This window comes from Archocentrus centrarchus, chromosome 5 (genome assembly GCF_007364275.1).
Source record: "Archocentrus centrarchus isolate MPI-CPG fArcCen1 chromosome 5, fArcCen1, whole genome shotgun sequence".
Lineage (NCBI taxonomy): Eukaryota > Metazoa > Chordata > Actinopteri > Cichliformes > Cichlidae > Archocentrus > Archocentrus centrarchus.
In genome coordinates this window covers 31,848,672-31,867,558 of record NC_044350.1, presented here as the reverse complement: position 1 = coordinate 31,867,558, position 18,887 = coordinate 31,848,672, and the positions used below count along the sequence as shown (strand labels likewise).

At 41.6% G+C, this 18,887-nt stretch overlaps 2 protein-coding genes across 2 annotated transcripts in view; one reads left to right on the top strand and one right to left on the bottom strand.

The window, feature by feature from the left end:
- The window catches only part of stab1 (stabilin 1), a 156,362-nt gene that overhangs the window by 123,385 nt on the left and 14,090 nt on the right, over positions 1-18,887 (bottom strand). The window contains exons 11-23 of the mRNA XM_030729061.1: positions 18,688-18,764; positions 17,899-18,021; positions 12,382-12,513; positions 12,103-12,174; positions 8,758-8,871; positions 8,443-8,496; positions 6,240-6,320; positions 5,968-6,126; positions 3,571-3,633; positions 2,108-2,200; positions 1,700-1,786; positions 1,511-1,622; positions 442-628 (exon numbers count right to left, since the gene is read on the bottom strand). Of these exons, the coding sequence (XP_030584921.1) occupies positions 442-628; positions 1,511-1,622; positions 1,700-1,786; positions 2,108-2,200; positions 3,571-3,633; positions 5,968-6,126; positions 6,240-6,320; positions 8,443-8,496; positions 8,758-8,871; positions 12,103-12,174; positions 12,382-12,513; positions 17,899-18,021; positions 18,688-18,764 (1,354 nt within the window). The remainder of the gene's footprint in view (positions 1-441; positions 629-1,510; positions 1,623-1,699; positions 1,787-2,107; positions 2,201-3,570; positions 3,634-5,967; positions 6,127-6,239; positions 6,321-8,442; positions 8,497-8,757; positions 8,872-12,102; positions 12,175-12,381; positions 12,514-17,898; positions 18,022-18,687; positions 18,765-18,887) is intronic.
- On the top strand, positions 13,825-15,706 carry LOC115780085 (tripartite motif-containing protein 35-like). The gene has a single exon (XM_030729060.1). It carries the CDS (start codon positions 14,083-14,085, stop codon positions 15,493-15,495), a length of 1,413 nt encoding a protein of 470 aa, XP_030584920.1. The 5' UTR covers positions 13,825-14,082; the 3' UTR covers positions 15,496-15,706.

The following is an 18,887-nucleotide window of genomic DNA, read 5'->3' as shown; positions in this document are numbered from 1 at the left end:
GGCTGTTTTGTGGAGATATAATTACAACTGTGCAATGATCAAAAAAGTTTGAAAACCACTGGAAGAACTAATGCGACTGATTTTCAGTCAACTAAATCACCCTCCAGATGTTCACTAAGAAAATGTTAATGCAATAATTAAAATTTTAGCTCCTTGTCTCAGTCAGTGGCGTTGATGAGCGAGTGAGTGAGTGAGGGAAGTTTCTGATTGACCAGCTGCTCAGCAGTGGAGTGCACATATCTGCAACATCAAAGTGAGCAGCTTCATTCAAGCAGATGATGACAGCTGGATTACGGAGGAGAGTCAGTCTACATGGTGACAGCTGTGGCTTCAAATGCAAATTCAGGATCCAAAAACGGGTCTAAAAAGCCACAGAAGGAACAAGAAACTACAATATCTAAAACCGTTATAGTAACAGTGGTGTTTGTATTATTATCTTACGTAATGTCCAGCCCTGTCTGATTACAGTATGCGTGGATGTGACAGTGCTCCAGGTGTCCGTCGGCATTGCAGGGCGTGGCCGTCCTGTCACACAGTTCTCCGGAGAATCCCTCCAAACAGGATCCTCTCCGACAGACTCCACTGCTGCCCGGACGATTATCACACACACCGTGGACACAGCGACAATCTGAAGACGAACACAAACACATCGTGTCGTGATTTTCAGGTTAATGTTCAGGATCCTTGTTCTGCAGTCGTGAGTCAACCATCCTCACACTCACACTCGCAATACAGACACAACAGACAACAAATAAGCACGGTACAAAATACTCAAAACAAAAAGTAATAATTTATCAGTTATTAATTCATGACCTTAGTTTAAACTTCAGAAAATGGGAATGTTAGATGTTGTAAGGGTAAAAATGAAGCAGGTGCTCATCTGGTGAACGTGGTTTCCAGATAATGAATCTGATTTTTTTCCAGCAGCTCTACAAATTAGTTTGATACGTGTGGTTCTGGGTATTAAATGCCTCAACGACTATTAGCGGTAGCACCTGTATAATGGCTGCATGACCGCAGACACCTGTCTCTTGGATGGGTGTTCTGGAATGCAATTTTCGTTGTATACTTGTGTACAATGGCAATAAAGTTTAATCATCAGACGGATCGACAATAAACTCTGAACAGGCCATTCGTGTCAGTAACGGTGCAGTGATGCAGACACTGTAGTGGTCTACTGTGGTGAAGAAAAAGCTCAGCGTGAAGGCCAAACTGTCGGTATACTGTTCGCTCTCACAGGGCATTCCTGCTTAGACTGCTGCCCCCATGACCTGGACCCAGATAAGCAGTGGGAAATGGATGACACCCTCAGTTACTATTTTGCATTTGTTTCACAGCATAACAGAAAAATATTTTAGTGTTAGAAGAAGCAGCTCTAGGAGGAAATGACAATAGTGGGCTGTGGCTGCTTATTTAACAGGGTACTAGGTCTCTGGAGACGCCAAACTGGAGACACATGAACACAATGAAAAAGGTTCCTCATTAACCGTTAGCTAAGAGGAGGCCTTACCTTCATCACAGTTCACACCATGCTTGTTTGGATCTGAGCAGATGTGGCAGGCGATACCCCTCCAGCCTGGCTGACAGCTACATGAGCCATTACCATGGATACCATCAGAGCACTGTGTGTGATAAAAATTAAAAACACATCAGCCGACGGACGAGGCTCCAAAGAAAGAGCTGCCCGAATGCTCCTTACTGTTCCTCTGTCGTAGCACGGATGCTGAAATCCTCCAATACAGGGCTTACAGTCCGGACCATAGAAACCTTTACAACACTCTGCTACCTGTTACACACACACACACACACACACACACACACACACACACACACACACACACACATACAAATAAAGAGTAATCCAGAACACGAAAACCAACAGTCTCAATAATTCCACTTCCAATTTCCCAGCTCATTAACTTTGAACCTCCTGATAAAATCACACATAATTTAACTTTAAAAACTAATAAAACATTGGAAACTAAGCAAAACTAAACAACTGAAAACAAAAACAGGAAGCTGCATAAAAATAATAACAAGTGTAAAATTCACAACTCCTCACACAGTCAGACAGCTGCATGAAGCTGAGAATCAAGCACCAGCTCACCTGTTTGGTGGTGTTGCAGTATTTGGCGCAGCCTTTGCTGAGTGATGGCCTGAGAGGAGACGTGACGTACTCGCAGCCAATCAGATGGTTGCCCTGAAGAGACAAAAGACAGATCTCGTCTTTGCCACGGTTCACTAGCGATCACCTGAAAAAATACTGGCTGGGAAAATGAACAAAGTGATGCCGGGAAAGATTTCCAGAGAATTCAAAGTTGCAACAGAAAAGCAACATAATCCCAGAAACAGGATTTATTATATAAAGAACAAAAAAGGCTCCTCTCCGAGGAAGAGAAGCATCTTTACACCTCTTCTCAGGAGCTGGTGGAGGACGGTCTGCTAACACATGCTGATTTTACCACAGACTGTATATAAAGATGGACATACCCACTGTGATGTCTCTTGCGTTTGATGCCTCAACAAAAATAAAAAGATTTTTAAAAAAAAGTATACTCTGCATTATTGGCTTTAAAGGGAAAACTAAAGGGGAACATTATTTGGAAAATGAACACTGAAACTAGCGACTGAGCCCACAAACATTGTTTACGTGGGTGCGGATGAAGAGCTGAGCCTTCTTTTCCCACAGTTTTCAAACTGTTTCCTGTTTAGTTGCTACCAGTGTTATTTTATAGTCATTTGTCTTTTATGTTTTGCATTTAGTTTTTCTCCTTTATCTTGATTGTGTTCAGCTGTGTTTAGTTTCCCTCCTGTTTCCACTTCCCTCATTATCTTCTGTGTATTTGTAGATCCTGGATCTCAGCGTATTCAGGTTTTCCTCAGCTGTGAATGTGATGTTTGTTTTATGTTTATTTTTCTTTCTACATATTGTTGCACCCCCTATTATAAGGAAAGACATTAACCATAGGTGTAGAGGAGAAAGAGGTGGTCTTAATCAAAGAAATGGAGAATTTTTGACCAAAGAAACTGAAACAAGAGAGGAACCATGTTTTAAAACAAACATGTGCGTTGTTCGCTGGGGGTTTTGTGCATCTAGATGCTTAAACATCGCTGCTCTTGCTAGTCGGTAAAATACTGGAACCTGTTGTTTCTGAGGCATTACAACACCACCCACCACTAACCAGGGCTGCAACATGCCACGCTCTATTAGACATTTAGACAACATGGCTTGATTCTCAAGGAATATGATTAATGATTTCATACACCTCCTAAATACACACACAGTATTTGTGTGGTCCAAGTTTAAACTTGTCCATTAGATTGTGCTCAGGTTTCAAAGTTTTACGTTTACACTCCTTTAATTTTTTTCAACAAGAGGAGTCACCCCCTGCTGGCCACTACAAAGAATGCAGCTTTAAGGCACCTGAATATAAGCTTTACTTTTCAGACCCTGAAAGCTGGGTCCATCTTTGATATACAGTCTGTAATGATTATGAAATGAATGTCATCACAATAGATCAATAAAGCCATATATAGTCGCCAATTAGAATAGAATAGAATGTATTTTACCATTTCAGTGCTGCCTTCTGGACACTGGGTCTCATAGAGGTAACTGCAGTGAACACAGGGACCCTGAAAATACACAAAAAAAAAGTTTAACATGTCCAGTTAGCTTTACACTTCTTTATAAGGACAGAAAAGAGCAGACTGAACAAATTCAGAGCTTTTTATGAAAACAAATAATGTGAATTAGTAGCAGGGACTAGAAGGAGAGATCATATTTCCCCGTATTGGATTCTCTTCATTGGCTCCCTGTTAAATCCAGGATCAGATTTATTGAACATCTCTCAGTTTTGCTGCCACAGGCTCAGGCTGCTGGGAAGCATTTTGTTCCTCACTCTGCTGCACGTCATTAACTTTTGTCTTCTCCCTCCTGCAGTGAGTTTTGTCCTCGCCTCGTGAGTTCTTGCTTCCCACTGTTTGCCAAGTGCTGGTCTTACAGTAGAGTTTGCCTGATTGTTTGGGTTTCCCTCTAATACTGAAAAGGTCTTTACCTTATGATAAAAGTGCCTAAAGGCAACTGTTGTTGTGAACTGAGTGCTACACAAATAAAACTAAATTGAACTGACCTTTATTAAGCTCATCAGTGTGATACACGTGTACTCAGCTGGAAAATGCAAATCCTGACTTTTAAGAATACGGCTAAGTTTGCTAAAAGTGTCTAAATGAGACTGCCGAGAGAGATTCAGCATTATCATACTGAACACAGGAGATTAGTGGCAATGACAGTGGTGTAGACTGTTTATAGCCTAACTGCATTATATTTCTTGCAACTTCATTTTCCTTCAAAAAATAATATAGTTGGCATCAGTTTATAAAGATGACTGAAATCATAAACTTATTTTCCACAGAGCTTCAATAATCCAATGAAAATGAAAAAAAGATCTACTGGCTTCCTGTGAAGAGAACCGCAGTGATGCCAACTATTGAGTTGATCTACAAAAGAAAGAAAAAAGTCTTTCCTGTGACACTCTATTACAGTAGAAATCGCCTAAGTCGAAGTCACACGAATCGGATGTTCGCTCTAGTCAGATGGCTTCTGCAGGTCCCGACTGTTCGGAACGTTAATTCCAATAAAAAATCACCTAAATCAGACCATACAAGTCTGACTTTCACCTGCCTCAGATGAAAAATCTGGTCCCACTGTGACACATTTCCAATTGAATGTGATTGCATAAGTCGGATGAGTTTATCGCTAAAGGCCTCCTCAGCTCCCGCCGTGCCTACACACACTAACAACACCTGGAGGTCGCTTGAGTGTCTATACAGTCACATGACCTCTGGATTGGCTGCACTGGGTGAATCAGTTCATTACACCAGGGACAATCATGCAAGTGCAGGAGCCAAGAGTAACTTACGAGCAAAAATACGAGATTAAAAAATTTGCGGAAGCAAATCCAGGGATGAAGCAGAAGCTGTTGCAGCGAAATTCGATATTAGACCCCAAACTGGCTGATATTTTGAAGAATCAGATTTTATCTGACTTACACTTAAGACACTTTTTACAAGTGGTATAAAATTCCATGGGCCATTTGAATCCGACTTAGGTGATTTCTACTGTATCTTTAAGCTTCCACTCTGCTGCTTTTTTTCCTGTGTGGAGAGGATAGCTGGATTGTTTTCTATGACTTCCACTGCCTGCACTGCTGACTAGAGTTTAAATGGCCATTTACTCTGTTAGGCAATTAATACATGTAATCCAGGGCAGGTGAACACACGTAAAATAAAAGGCAGAAAATACACGCCGCCATCAGGTGTATCTGTTTTTAAAAAGTACATCGATTAAAACAATATTTACACGAATTAAAACACCAAAGGGCTAACCCCACTCCACTGAACACGGTATACCTGCTGCATGAAAATCCCTGAGCCTATGATAGCTCAGTTTCTGTATCAGCTGTCCTGCCATTAAAATTCATTGATTATTATAAACAAACAACAATTTCATTGACAGAGGCTTTTAAATTATGGCTTCATCACCAGAAAACCAGAAGCAAAAGTTCTCCAAAGTCAGGAAAGTGCTTTTTCTTCATCTCAGTACTAGTGCCACCTTCTATTTTATCAGCATTTCTATGAAATGTGGCATATTTCTAAATTATACACTTAAAAAATTTTTTTTTAAATTTCCTCATCCTTTTCTTGGATGAGGAACACTTGGTCTCACAGTGTTTTCATGATGGGAAAAACCTGTGTGCTAAAAGAAGCCCCACACGTTCAGGAACCACTGAAACCCTTTTTAATTACTCCCCAGAACAAAACTGAAACTGTGTGTGTGTGTGTGTGTGTGTGTGTGTGTGTGTGTGTGTGTGTGTGTATGTATGTGTGTGTGTGTGTGTGTGTGTATGTGTGTGTGTGTGTGTGTGTGTGTGTGTGTGTGTGTGTGTGTGTGTGTCCATCTTTTCTCACCACGGTGATCTTGCTCTCAACATCATCACAGCGGTGAGGCAGGATGGGAAGGATGGAGGGCGGGTACAGCAGCCCGTCAATCATATGTATGATCCCATTGGACGCCATAATGTTGGTGCTCGCTAAACGGATGCCCTTTTCACCCAGTACGATCTCACCCTGCACGACGAAAGGCGAGCACAGTGAGTGTTTAAGGAGTCTGCTAATGTGTGTCCTAAAAAAATGGAAATCAAACTATGACACACACTGAAAAACCAATGAGACGTGCTTACATCATCAGACGCAGTGATGGTGACCATCTGATTTGCCATCGTCTGAATCCGAGTGAGCGCGCTCAGATCATCAACTGTCAACTACAGACAGGAAAAAAAAAATCATGACCAACAGAAACTTTTACGTTATGGAGTCTCATTTTTCAACCATGAACAAAGAAAAATCCATCCATCCATCCATCCATTCACCCATCCATCATCCATCCTTCCATCCATCATCCATCCATCCATCCATCCATCCATCCTCATCCATCCACCCATCTATCATCCATCCATCCATCCATCCATCATCCATCCATCCATCCATCCATCATCCATCCATCCATCCATTCACCCATCCATCATCCATCCATCCATCCATCCATCCATTCATCCTCCATCCATCCATCCTCCATCCATCCACCCATCTATCATCCATCCATCCATCCATCATCCATCCATCCATCCATCCATCCATCCTCCACCCATCCAACCTCCACCCATCCATCTCCATCCATCCATCCTCCACCCATCCATCTCCATCCATCCATCCATCCATCCATCCTCCCTCCACCCACCCACCCATCCATCCATCTATCCATCCACCCTCTTCCGCTTATCCTTTTCAAGGGGGGGGGCTGGAGACGATCCCAAGAACATCTAATAACGTTCTTATTTTTAGTGCCTTCATCAATAGTGTGGATAACTTGGTGATGCTATATTAAAAGTGAGGAGTTCAGGCTTTCAGGAGCGGGAATGTGATTAGAGAAAATCTTGATATTTGCCTGCTAAGGTTAAAAGGTTACCTGTTCTGCTTTTCTTCATTTTCTGTCAGATTTATAATGTTCCAGGGGTTGATGCTCATATTAAACATGCCAAAATTTCAAATAATAAGGTCAGTAAATGAGCCAAAAGCTCAGGAATCAGACTGCTCTAAAAAAAAAAACTCTATTCTAATCTTCGATCTGGATTAAGATAATAAAAGAGGAACTTGCTATTGAGTTTTTCCTGGTTCCAAGCATGTGTAAGCATGATTAGTGAGCACATATTTAAGGAAACGAGTCTGTGTTACAAGCAGAAAGTATAACTGGACGGAGGTAGCCATTAACGTTGTGTGCTACTAGTCAAGCAGACATTTAAATGTTTCTGCTCCTGGTAATCAGCACCAGAAATATGGGTCAATTAAACAAATTAACATACATCAGCTGACACATTTTCAAAGATGTATGAGACCACTCGTCACTAACTGGGGCTGCAGCCCTGACAGATGCTGCATCCGTGTCTCTCTGTTAATCTTGAAACCAGTGAGAAGGAAAGTAAACAGGTTACAGCTTTGATGCAGACGATGAGTGGTTGTGTCAGCTGTGTGATTAAACTAACAGTCGACCCACAGCTCCACAGTCTGAGACCGAACTCTATCCTCCAAGAAGACAACGCTCGCCTCCCACAGAGCAGCGGCAGAGACAACCTCCAGAATTTGGGAGTGGAGAGGATGGAACGGTCTGCCTACAGCGCTGACTTCAACCCCACGGCACACTTGTTTGATCAGCTTGGGTCGCGCTGTTCACGCTTGCAAACTAAAATGACAGTGTGTGTGCAACATTACGCACTGCACAAAGAGCCACATTTCAGAGACATTTAAAACATGATTATAGGGGAATGTGATTAACGGTTTCACATAGTTTTAAATACATAGATAAATAATATATGTACAGCCAATGTTTTTCCTTCGTCTATTAAAATGGGCTCAGTTTTGATTGTTTTCTGAGTGTTTTCCACCGTTTATTCTCGTTAACTACACCAATTTTTTTTCTCTTGTTTAAATTACTTCTAAATTAGTCGCCTAATAATGAACATCATTTACTTAATGAACTGTGTAGTATTCAAGTGACCTGAAAGTAACTACTGAGCACATAAAGCCATCAGAAAAGGTTTAATGAGGTCACAGAGTCAGAGAGCTGAGCCTCCTGTACAAGCAGACCAACCAGAAGTACCGCCCCCTGATGGCCATTAAAAATACCGCAGGTTTAAGGTGTTTCCATGTTGGCTTCATGTCCATCTTTTATACTTTCTATGGTATTACTTTTCTTAGCAGACATCTATGCATTTTCTTAGCAGCACCAAAATCCAGTATGAGATAAATAAAGATTATTTTGAAGCAATAAGTGAGAATTAGAAGGGATAATAGTGATAGAGGGAGTTGGGAGTTAGGGTGGGATCTTACTGCAGCCTTGGAGAAAACATGGTGTCTGAGGAGTTCCTGAAGTTTGTGTTTGGCCTGGAAAAAAAGAAAAGTAAAAATAATCTCTACTCTGATAGGAAACCACTGTGCTTTAAAAAAAATAACAAAACTGAATTTCTGTGGGTTACTTCAAGAAGAAAACCATCAGTAAGAATGAAGTCTGAGACAGAGTCACAAAGAGTTTGGTCTTTCCATTTGATTTGTTGATAATCAAACAAACTCAGCATGCGTGTGTTATCTGCACTAATCATAAAAGTTATGAAGCGTGTAATAAGAAGCGGCTCCCTGTGCTCTTACATCATTCAGCATGTACAGGATGCTGCCGTCTCGGGCTCGGTCCACAGCCTGGTTGGTGGGGATGAACACAGTGAGGGGTCCCGGCCCCCGCAGAGGTGGAGGCGCCCCACAGTTCTAGAAACACGCACATATCTGATTAACAGAGAACGGTTCAGCACAGAATCAGTGCCAGCCTGAATTAAAAATTAATCACTGGCAGCCTTCCTCCCTCAGTTCAAGTTGAAGAAGTTTCATTTAAATTTTATACAACTTTTTTTTAAAAAAGACCTCTTTGATTTCACATCAACAAAACAAGTTCTTATTTTACAGCCGCTCCCCACAAATTTTACAGAAGTGTCACTGAGAGAGTCGTACGAAGAAAAAGGCTCAGGGGTCAGATTTTTAAAAAGCTGTCACCGGTGGATTTTTTGGTGTTTCTATTTTACTGATTTTAAACAAAAATATTATTATTGGGTTTTTGTATATTATATAAATAAATTACATGGATGCATACATAAAAAAAAAATTATTTTTAAACTCCTACTCCACTTCCTACAAGTGGGGATGCTGTGTACCGTATTTTCCGGAGTATAAGTCGCACTTTTTTTCATAGTTTGGCTGGGGGTGCGACCTATACTCCGGAGCGACGTATATGTGACATTTATAACACATGAACCAAAATACTCCAGCCACTTGACATCTCCGTGAACCGGAGCTTTAAGGTAGTCTTGCGTAACCTGTGGGCGCAGTGGATGATGGATGGAGAGCACAGCTTAACGGCAACTGGGAGAATGCGCCACCCAACTTTCCTGGAAGTCATTGGATGGATCAAGAAAACATGGGCTTCAGTGACAAACAAACCATCCTGTTGGGATTCAGAAAGGCTGGAATAATTGGAACTGCAGCTGACGACGAGTCTGACTAACGCGACACAGAAGAGGAAGCGGCGCTTCGTCTACGGAGTGTACGGAATTGTTTAGAAGTGACACCGAGGATGAAGAATTCAATGGATTGATGGTTTGGTTAACTTGTTAGCATGTTCTTTATGCTATGGTTATCTGAATAACTTAATGTTACGTTAACATACCGAACACGTGTTCGTTGTGCGTCATGTAGCTGAATGTGTTACGTTAGCATAACGTAGGCGTAACCGTGTTCGTCCTGTTCTTTAATCCATTATTATTTTAAATTGCCGATCAAGATGGAATTTCTGCTCTGGGTCTCGGATTCTATCAACCCCCCCCCCCCCCCCCCAAAAAAGTGCGACTTATAGTCCAGTGCGACCTATATATGTTTTTTTCTTCTTTATTATGCATTTTTTGGCTGGTGCAACCTATACTCCGGAGCGACGTATAGTCCGAAAAATACGGTAAATGCTCTGTAAATAATTTAAACCACATATTTAATTGAAAGGAGCACAAAGACAATTTCTCAAATGCTGAAATTAACTTTTTTGTTTTGTTTTGCTTTTTTAGTTAAATGCTCCTTTAATTATTTTGTCAGCAACATATTTCAAAACAAGGCAACGCAAGACTGAAAAAGTTGTTCAATGTTAAAATCAACACCTGCTGGAAGGAAAGTAACACTGAAATGAAAATGCTCTTGTCACGGGTCGGTGCCACAGCAAAATTAAAAAAAAAAAAAAAAAAGGGGACTTCACATCATCATTTTTAGGAAAGGTCGTGCAAAAGACCTGTCACTCACTGAAACTGTGATATCTGACACAGTATGAAATTAGACAATCTTTAAAAAAACAAAACAAACAACAACAAAAAAAGAGGCCTGCGCTGCTGAAAAACTGATAATTTACATCAAATGTGACATTTCATAATGTCACATTTGATGTAAATTATTATGAATTTAGCCAGAGCTGCTGGAGTGTAAGCTGAAGAAGAGCAGAGGCTGGCAATATTTCCCCGTGCTGTAATAATCAAAATGAAATACTATCAAGCTTAAACTTGAACAGATTACAGTTATTGCTGATTACCCCGGCTCACACTAATGTACATACCCACATCCATTTTCTCCTACATATATTCATACATGCTTACAATCTCACACACACACACACACACACACAAACACACACACACACACACACACACACACACACACACACACACACACACACACACACGTTAGTTTCCCCCCCTCCCCCTTAATACTAACTCACCTATTCTTCTTCTTATGCCTGCTTTTTATCCAGCTGTCATGATTTCCATGCTTGCTCCATGTTAATCTGGGATTTTTATTTTTGGCATGTTTATATATATTTTTTTGTTTATATTGGTATATTTATGTCCTGGACCTGATTCTATTGGGGCCTGGGGCCTGGTAAAATAAAGGTTTAAAAACAAAAAATTGTCATGCACCAGGAGGAACCCAGGAGCCACTGCACCAGCGTAGGATCTGACAGCGGGTCCAAGGATTTCATCCCCGATACCTAATGGCACTCAGGGTGCCATTGCCTAGCCTGTAGAGGTCTGTTTCCCCCTCCATGGATGTGTCTCCCCAGATCATCACTGACCCACCACCAAACCAGTCATACTGAACAATGTTACAGGCAGCATAATGTTCTCCACAGCTTCTCTATGCTATCAGCAGTGACACTGACCCTAGCCAAATGCAAAACTAGTGAAAAAAACAGAAAAGATGAGGGAAAAAACATCAGTGCCCTCCAGCTGTAAAACCATCCCTGTTTTGGGGGTTGTCTCATTGTTGTCCCTCTAGTGCACCTGTTGTTATTTCATTAACACCAAAGCAGCTGAAACTGATTAACAACCCCCTCTGGTACTTACCTGATCAGATCAATATTCCAGACGTTTAACTGACTTGATGCTAAACTCTGATTATAAAGTGTTCCTTTAATTTTTTTAGCATTGTACTAACCAAAACAACACAGTATAAGTGTAGACAGACATTATAATAAAGTATATGAGAGGCCCAATATTAGAGAGAAATTAGTCAAAAAAAAAAAACTACTACTGAAAGTGTGTTGCAGAGCTCTGTGTTTTTACACTCATCAGCATTTGTTCTGGGCTGATCTGTGTTGAAAGGTGCCTAAAATCCTGAAATCCTCTAAGAAGTAACTCAGCTGTATGTAGTTCCCAAAAGAAGATGCATCATTGTACGCATGTACGTGTTCATTCTCATAACATTTCCACCTGGAATTCCTAATAATAAACTCTTAGCAGCTACCACGGCCATAACAGGCACAAAATAATGCAATAAACTGCCTGCAAACTTTAATAAATCCTATTTGCTTGATTTGTTAGTAGATATGGTCTTAAATCTATACTGTTTTCAACCTGCAGCAAAATAAAGAAAACTACAAACCTGAGGGTGCAGAGTCACACAAATACTCACATCAACCAAAGACAGGAAGCGGTTGTACTTGTCATCCTTAGTCAGAATCTCTCTAATTGTCATGTCAGCAAACTTGACACAAGAAAAAAAAAAAAAGATGACATTAAGTTTCATTCTGTTTCATTGAAAGCAGCACAGCGAAGGATACGACTAACTGCAGTGTTTTCATGCTTGTTCCTCAGGCGTTGTTGAAGCACCGTTTGTTACGCTCAGTTTATTTGCTTTTATTGATGCTTTCAGGGAGTTCTCCATATTTTTTGTAGCATCGCTTTTACTCACCTGTTCATCACGAGGGGCGGAGTCAGTAGGTGTGATGGGTTGGTCGATGATGTGGATGATCCCGTTGGATGCTGGCAGGTCTTGCTGGATGACCGAGTACAGTTTTCTGGGGTTGTCCAGGAGTATGAACCTCTGAAACAAGAGCAAGGCAACCATGAAAAACACCATCAGTAAACTTCATTTGAGCGACTGTCTCTCTTTTGCAGCTGTACCACAAAGAATATTAAAGACAATGACAGCAAATCAGGCTACTGGGCAAGTTCAGGCCGGTGATTGTTTCCACCAATTGAGGTTGATCAAAGAAAGACAGTTGGACAGTGATGCTAGTGGTGAACATCACAAACATTTCACTTGCATTTGCAGCTAAAAATAGATCTGGTCTGCAGGGAAATATATTTGGGAGCATGTGTGCAATAAAAAGACATAAGAATCAGCTGAAGTATCTAGAGTTTATTTTTTCTCAACAAAAAGCTTAATAATGCAACAGCAGTGAAAATGAGGCTGCCGTAGTTTATGGTTGAGCTCCTCCCCTGAGGCTGGACTGTGGATGGTGAACACGGGTGGAGTAAAAGAAAATACTGCTGCAGCACTTCTTACAGTAATCACAAATAAACCCTCTGCTGGTAAAAAGCCAATAACTACCTGATCAACAGGTTTAAACAATGAGAAAATTATTCTTTTCAACTGCTCCCATCCACCTCTGGCTTGTTTAACGCAGTGACAAAGTTGCTTAATTAGGAACAAGTGAAAAGACAAAGTGGTAGCTTAGTTTGTCAGTCTTTACTTTTTATAGATTTATTGTAAATGTTGCTGCAGGCTGACAGCAGCCGATCCCTCTGTGGCAGTGATACCTGCAGCAGGGGTGAGTCCAAACAGGGTTACGGGGCCAATAAACTCTGAGGTGCTGGTGAAGGAGGCCAGTGGAGGGGGGGAAAGTACTGTTAAAGTAGGTGGAAATTAGGGGAAGGCAATTCTCAAATCCCCCCCCCCCCCCCCCCCCCCCCCCCCGTCCCCAAAAAAAGCTACAGGTGTAAAAATGAGCAAATTAATGAAGGAATGAGATTGTTGCTTCACTGTTAAAATACTGCATGCACCTTTAAGAGCACAGCAACCTTTGGCACACTTTCCAAGGACAGTGAGCCCAGACGTGAAGATAAAGCAGGAGCCTTCAGCTCTTGTGTGTGTGAGATAAGTGCTCCTGTTATATACTGCAGAACTGGTGATGTGTGACAGAACTCTAAGCATTTAATGTATGCACCTGTCTCTGGGTGTATTTTGTGACCATTTTATGTACCACGCTCAAGATCTGTCATGGTGCCACGCATGAGATATTATTGACCAAGTAGAAAACATACAGCCAATGCGATAAACGTGAGCAGTCTTAACAAAGCTCCACCCACTCGTGAGGTCATGCAGTCAAGCAGGAAATGCTGCTTATTGTTTTTTTTGTTCCTGAAAGGAGAAACAGACAGAGACAGACGGTAAGGATACCAATCACAGTGACCTAATGAGGACGGCTCCAGGAGGGAACACTGGGATAACTGGGAAAGCGGAATACTTGTAATTCCTGCCACCTGCTGCAGACCGCTCTACTTTAAGATCTGAAAGAGCTGCAACGGAAAGTGAAAGCAACTGCCAGAGAAGCTTCCAGACTGACTGACTTCCCTTTGAGTTTGCTGTGTTTTTAGCTTCAAAAACAAAATGTCGTTCAGAGGAGAGGAGGATTTCTCCTGTCCTGTCTGCCATGAAGTCTTCAAAGACCCCGTTGTTTTGTCGTGCAGCCACAGCTTCTGCAAAGACTGCCTACAGAAATGGTGGCAGGGGAAGAAAATATTGGAGTGTCCGTGCTGCAAGAGAAGATCCTCAAAGAGTGATCCCCCTCGTAACTTGGCACTGAAGAACCTGTGCGAGGCCTTTTTAGAGGAGAGAGGGGAGAGAGGCCGAAAAGCTTCAGAAGGGTCTGAGTCACTCTGCAGTCTGCACGGCGAGAAACTCAAAATCTTCTGTCTGGACCACCAGCAGCCGGTATGTGTGATCTGTCGAGACTCGAAAATGCACAACAACCACAGGTTCAGACCGATCGACGAGGCTGCACAGGAACACAGAGAGGAGCTCCAGAAATCCCTGAAGCCCTTAAAAGAGAAACTGGAGGCTTTTGAAGAAGTTAAAGGAAGCTATGATCAAATAGTGAAGCACATCAAGGTCCAGGCGCAAAGCACAGAGAAGGAGATTAAAGAGCAGTTTAAGAATCTTCACCAGTTTTTGTACAATGAAGAGAAGATCAGGATTGCTAATCTGAAGGAGGAAGAGGAGCAGAAGGCTAAGATAGTGAAGGCGAAGATTGAGGGTCTGAGTAGAGAAATAGGAGGTCTTTTAAACACAATCAGAGCCACAGAGAGGGAGCTCAAAGCTGAAGACGTCTCATTCCTGGAAAACTATAAAGCTGCAGTGAAAAAAGTCCAGCAGCGCCCACTGCTGCCTGATCCAGAGCTGATTTCAGGAGCTCTCATAGATGTGGTCAAACACCTGGGCAACCTGACCTTCAACGTCTGGAACAAGATGAAAGAGGAGGTCTTCTACAGTCCTGTGATTCTCGACCCAAACACGGCTGACCCAGAACTTGTTGTATCCGATAATCTGAGCAGTGTGAAATCTGTGATGCGGAAACAGCTTCCAAGTAACCCAGAGAGGACCAAGTTCTCCTGTTCTGTTCTCGGCTCTACGGGATTTAACTCAGGGACACATAAGTGGGATGTTGACGTTGGAAACAACAAGGACTGGGAACTGGGCGTGCTCGGCGAGTGCTCCCAGACCGGCGGACGCCTTCAGTCTGGATTGTGGAGAATTTTGTTCTCCAATGGTAAATTCACAGCGTTCTCATCGTCAGACGTAGAGAAGGATCTGCCAGTGAAGAAGGATGTTCGTAGGATCAGAGTTCATCTGGACTTTGACCGAGGAAAGTTGTCTTTCTCCGATCTCGGCACTAACGCACACATACACACCTTCACACACAGCTTCACTAACACCCTGTTTCCGTATATTTACACTGAGAATCCTCTCCCAGTGAAGATTTTACCACTGAAGGTCACCGTGATGGTGGAAAAGAACCCCTGAGGGGATGCATATTATGATAAGGTTGGAAAGTATAAAAAAACTTTGAGACCAAATTTACAGCAGCTTTCAAATCAGTGGCTCAAATATTAGACAAGTGGACAAAATGTGAATATGTGGACTGCTGCAGTTATCACACTGTTTAACACTGTAACCTCGGGGGCGTGACAGCCCTGCAACTTCAACGGGGATAATCTGATGAAAATATGGGTGTGTGGGGTTTTTTTTGTGTGTGTGTGTGGGGGGGGGGGGGGGGGGGGGGGGGGGGAGGGGGGGGGGGGGGGTCCTCCTGATGCTGAAGTCCAAAGATATGCATGTTAGGTTAAATGAAGCTTCAAAATTAGTCACCACATTATGTATTTATGTAGTTACTTAACCCAATTACTCAGACTTTGAATAATTAACAAATTTATTAAACTTAAAAATGAAGAAAAAGTAAAGGGAAAGGATGAAATGCCACAAAATTAGAGCATTGTTGCAAAATAGAAAATGCCACATAATTTTATCTGAATAATCATCTTCCCAATATTGTAATTGACATTGACATTACAATTAATGTCAATGTAAGGGTAACCGTTTTTGAAGACATATCCTGATAAATCTGAAATAACAGCTATGCAACTACAGAATACACACATCTAACACAATTTCAGTCACAACTATGTTCATATTGCAGCTGCAGTAATTTGTATTTGGTGGTATGATTTTCCACACACATATATGAAACAACAGAAGTGGGGAGAGGAGGCTAAAGGCGCAGCACAGAACAAAGGAGGCATCAAAGGTGACAGAATGACAGTAATTATGGGGGGACCAGGGAGAAAGTGGGCTGCAAAGCGGCTTGTAGACGTGTAACAAGCAGCTTAAACGAATGCTTCACATGAGATTTATCAATAGGGTTTGTAGAAAGACATCAGCTGACACATCAGCTGTTGTGGGCTGGTCTTGAGATCAGAGATACAGTTTTATACTTTATGTTATGAAATAAGAATGGTAGAAATGTATGGAGAGCCACGTGTGATTAAATAGATTATGTTTGGGGTTTTTTTTCCAACACAAAAAGTTCAATAGTGTAAAACACTGACAAAGATCTAACAAAGTGTGCGGTGTGTGGTTTGCGATTTGGGGATATATAAATAAAAGGTAATAAAATGGTCAGTACATAAAAATGATTTATACTCAATAAACAGTTTTCAACAACAGTGAGTGATGCCAGTACTGTGAAGTGATGCTGGTGAGAGATTATGATGATAAAATTGTTGAAAATGCTCATTTTGTTTTTTTAAACTCAACAGTTTGAAACTGTTGAGATGCTTTTATACTCCAGCTTTAGTTTGTGTGAAGAAAACTGCTGATAGAGGTATTGAAGGGTTGTGTCACTTAAATGTTTGTGTTATTAACCACACGAATGTCAACAAAACTAATGGAATGAAAAAGAAGATTTTCTGTAGCATATAGTTCTTTGTCTTTTAGCTTATTATGATTGTGGGAAGAATAAAAGTAAAGCTGAAAGAACTGTTTTCTGTGGAGTATCATTGTAACCAGCTTTAATTCAGTGGTTGACGCTGCTGTATCTGAGACAGGGGGGCCGTGGGCTCTTCTGAGTGGAGTTTACATATTTGTCAGTGAGCTCCAGCCTCCTATCTTCACCCATGATAGAGATTCTTAAGAGTTTCACTCTGTGATTAAATGCTCATTCCCTGGAATGATGTGTCACACTTTTCCTGCTGGCTCCTTTCATGCCTACGGAAATTTGAGCAATAAGACTAAATATATTTTTCACCACTTAATTAAAGCCAAAATCTCATTTATGGATTTAACATCGTTTCAATAGAAAAACTGTTACTTTATGAGACAGAGTAACAGGAACAAGCACTGCTAAACTTTGTGTTTTCTAATAATTCACTGGAAAAAAAAGTGCACTTTGGGTAAAGATCATATCACCACATGGGATAGATGGCTGTTCAAAACAAATTACAGCATATGAAAAGTCTAATTTTTATCTACATTTTAATACCAGGCTCATCTTCAAGTTGTGATTCATTCTAAAGTAAATTTCTGATACAGTCATGGAAAAAAAAATCCCGATTGTGAGGGGGGGTCAGGTGGGATCGATTTCTGATTGATTTTAATGAAAAGATCCTACTGTGTGATATCTACGACTACATATTAAGCGCCTCAGTCTAAGAACCCGTCACACTGACACAACAAATCCTGTTTCAGGCAGAAATTGTCTGCAGTTCTCCACAGGGGTCCACAGAACGAGTTTTCCATCAGTACATCCTACCAACGCAGCGATCCGCAGAATTTTCCGCCTTACACATGTGATCTGCGCTTGTTCTGCACATGTCGCGCACCACCAGGTCACACTAGCAGCAGCTGTAGAGTTTGAAGATGAAGTGTTACCTTGTTTTCTTTGGTCCTCAGCTTGGATCCTCCATACAGGTTGAAGTCTCGACCGGTCAGATCCTTATAGAGGTACTGACCCAGGATCAGGTGGTCTTTACACATCGTCTCCTGATTAAACTCCTGCAGAGACATTTTGGGTTAGAGGACCAGTAATTTGTATTTATTGATCAGTTCACTGCTACTTATTTCTGAAAACAGGCTTTCACAGGTATGTTGTGTGCAGTTTGAGATCATGTGAGCAGTCTCTGAGGAGGGGCCTGATCGCTGAAGGCTCTGCTTCACATTCAACTTTTGGAAACTTGAGAAGCCACATGTAAGCTATCCCTCTACTGGGATAATACCGAGGTCTTTAATATATGATGGGGCCTGATAATTTGTGACTCTAAGTGAAAAAAAAGGATTAAAGGATACTGGAAGAGATGTTAACATGGGAGGAATGTGATCTATCCTCCTAGTCCCTGTCAGTACTCTTGCTGCAGTGATTTTAATATACTGAAGGCTTTTCAGGGATTTTTTTTTTTAAGGACAATCTGACAAGGAACCAGAAGAGTCCCTCCTAGAAGTAACAAATGCATGATCTAGTTTTTCAGTTTTGCTCTGAGAAGGTATGTTCCTAATTTTGGCAGCTTGCACAGATCAAAAAAGGCAGCACTAGAGATTTGTTTAAGGCATGAGTTAAGCTGTTCAAATCTAAGGCTACATCCCTCTGAAGCTTCCTAGCACTCTGCGCTGGAGGAGTTCATCAAAGCAAAAGTCTGCAGTTGTACAGACAAACAGGTGACCTACAGTCAGAGGTGATTTCAGCAGTGGGACGAAAGCTGTGAAGGGTCCATTATGATTCAGCAGACGAGGACAGCCTGCCTCTGAAACGCACAAAAAACACACACACACCAAAGGTCAAAGCAAAGATTTGGTAAACGCAACACCAAAGAAAGAGAAGTACAAAACCTGCACGTCTCACATAAATCACCTTGTAGGAGAATTAC

What these genes read in the sequence shown, in the direction of transcription:
- LOC115780085 (XM_030729060.1), top strand. Translation starts at nt 14,083, where the DNA reads ATGTCGTTCAGAGGAGAGGAGGATTTCTCCTGTCCTGTCTGCCATGAA.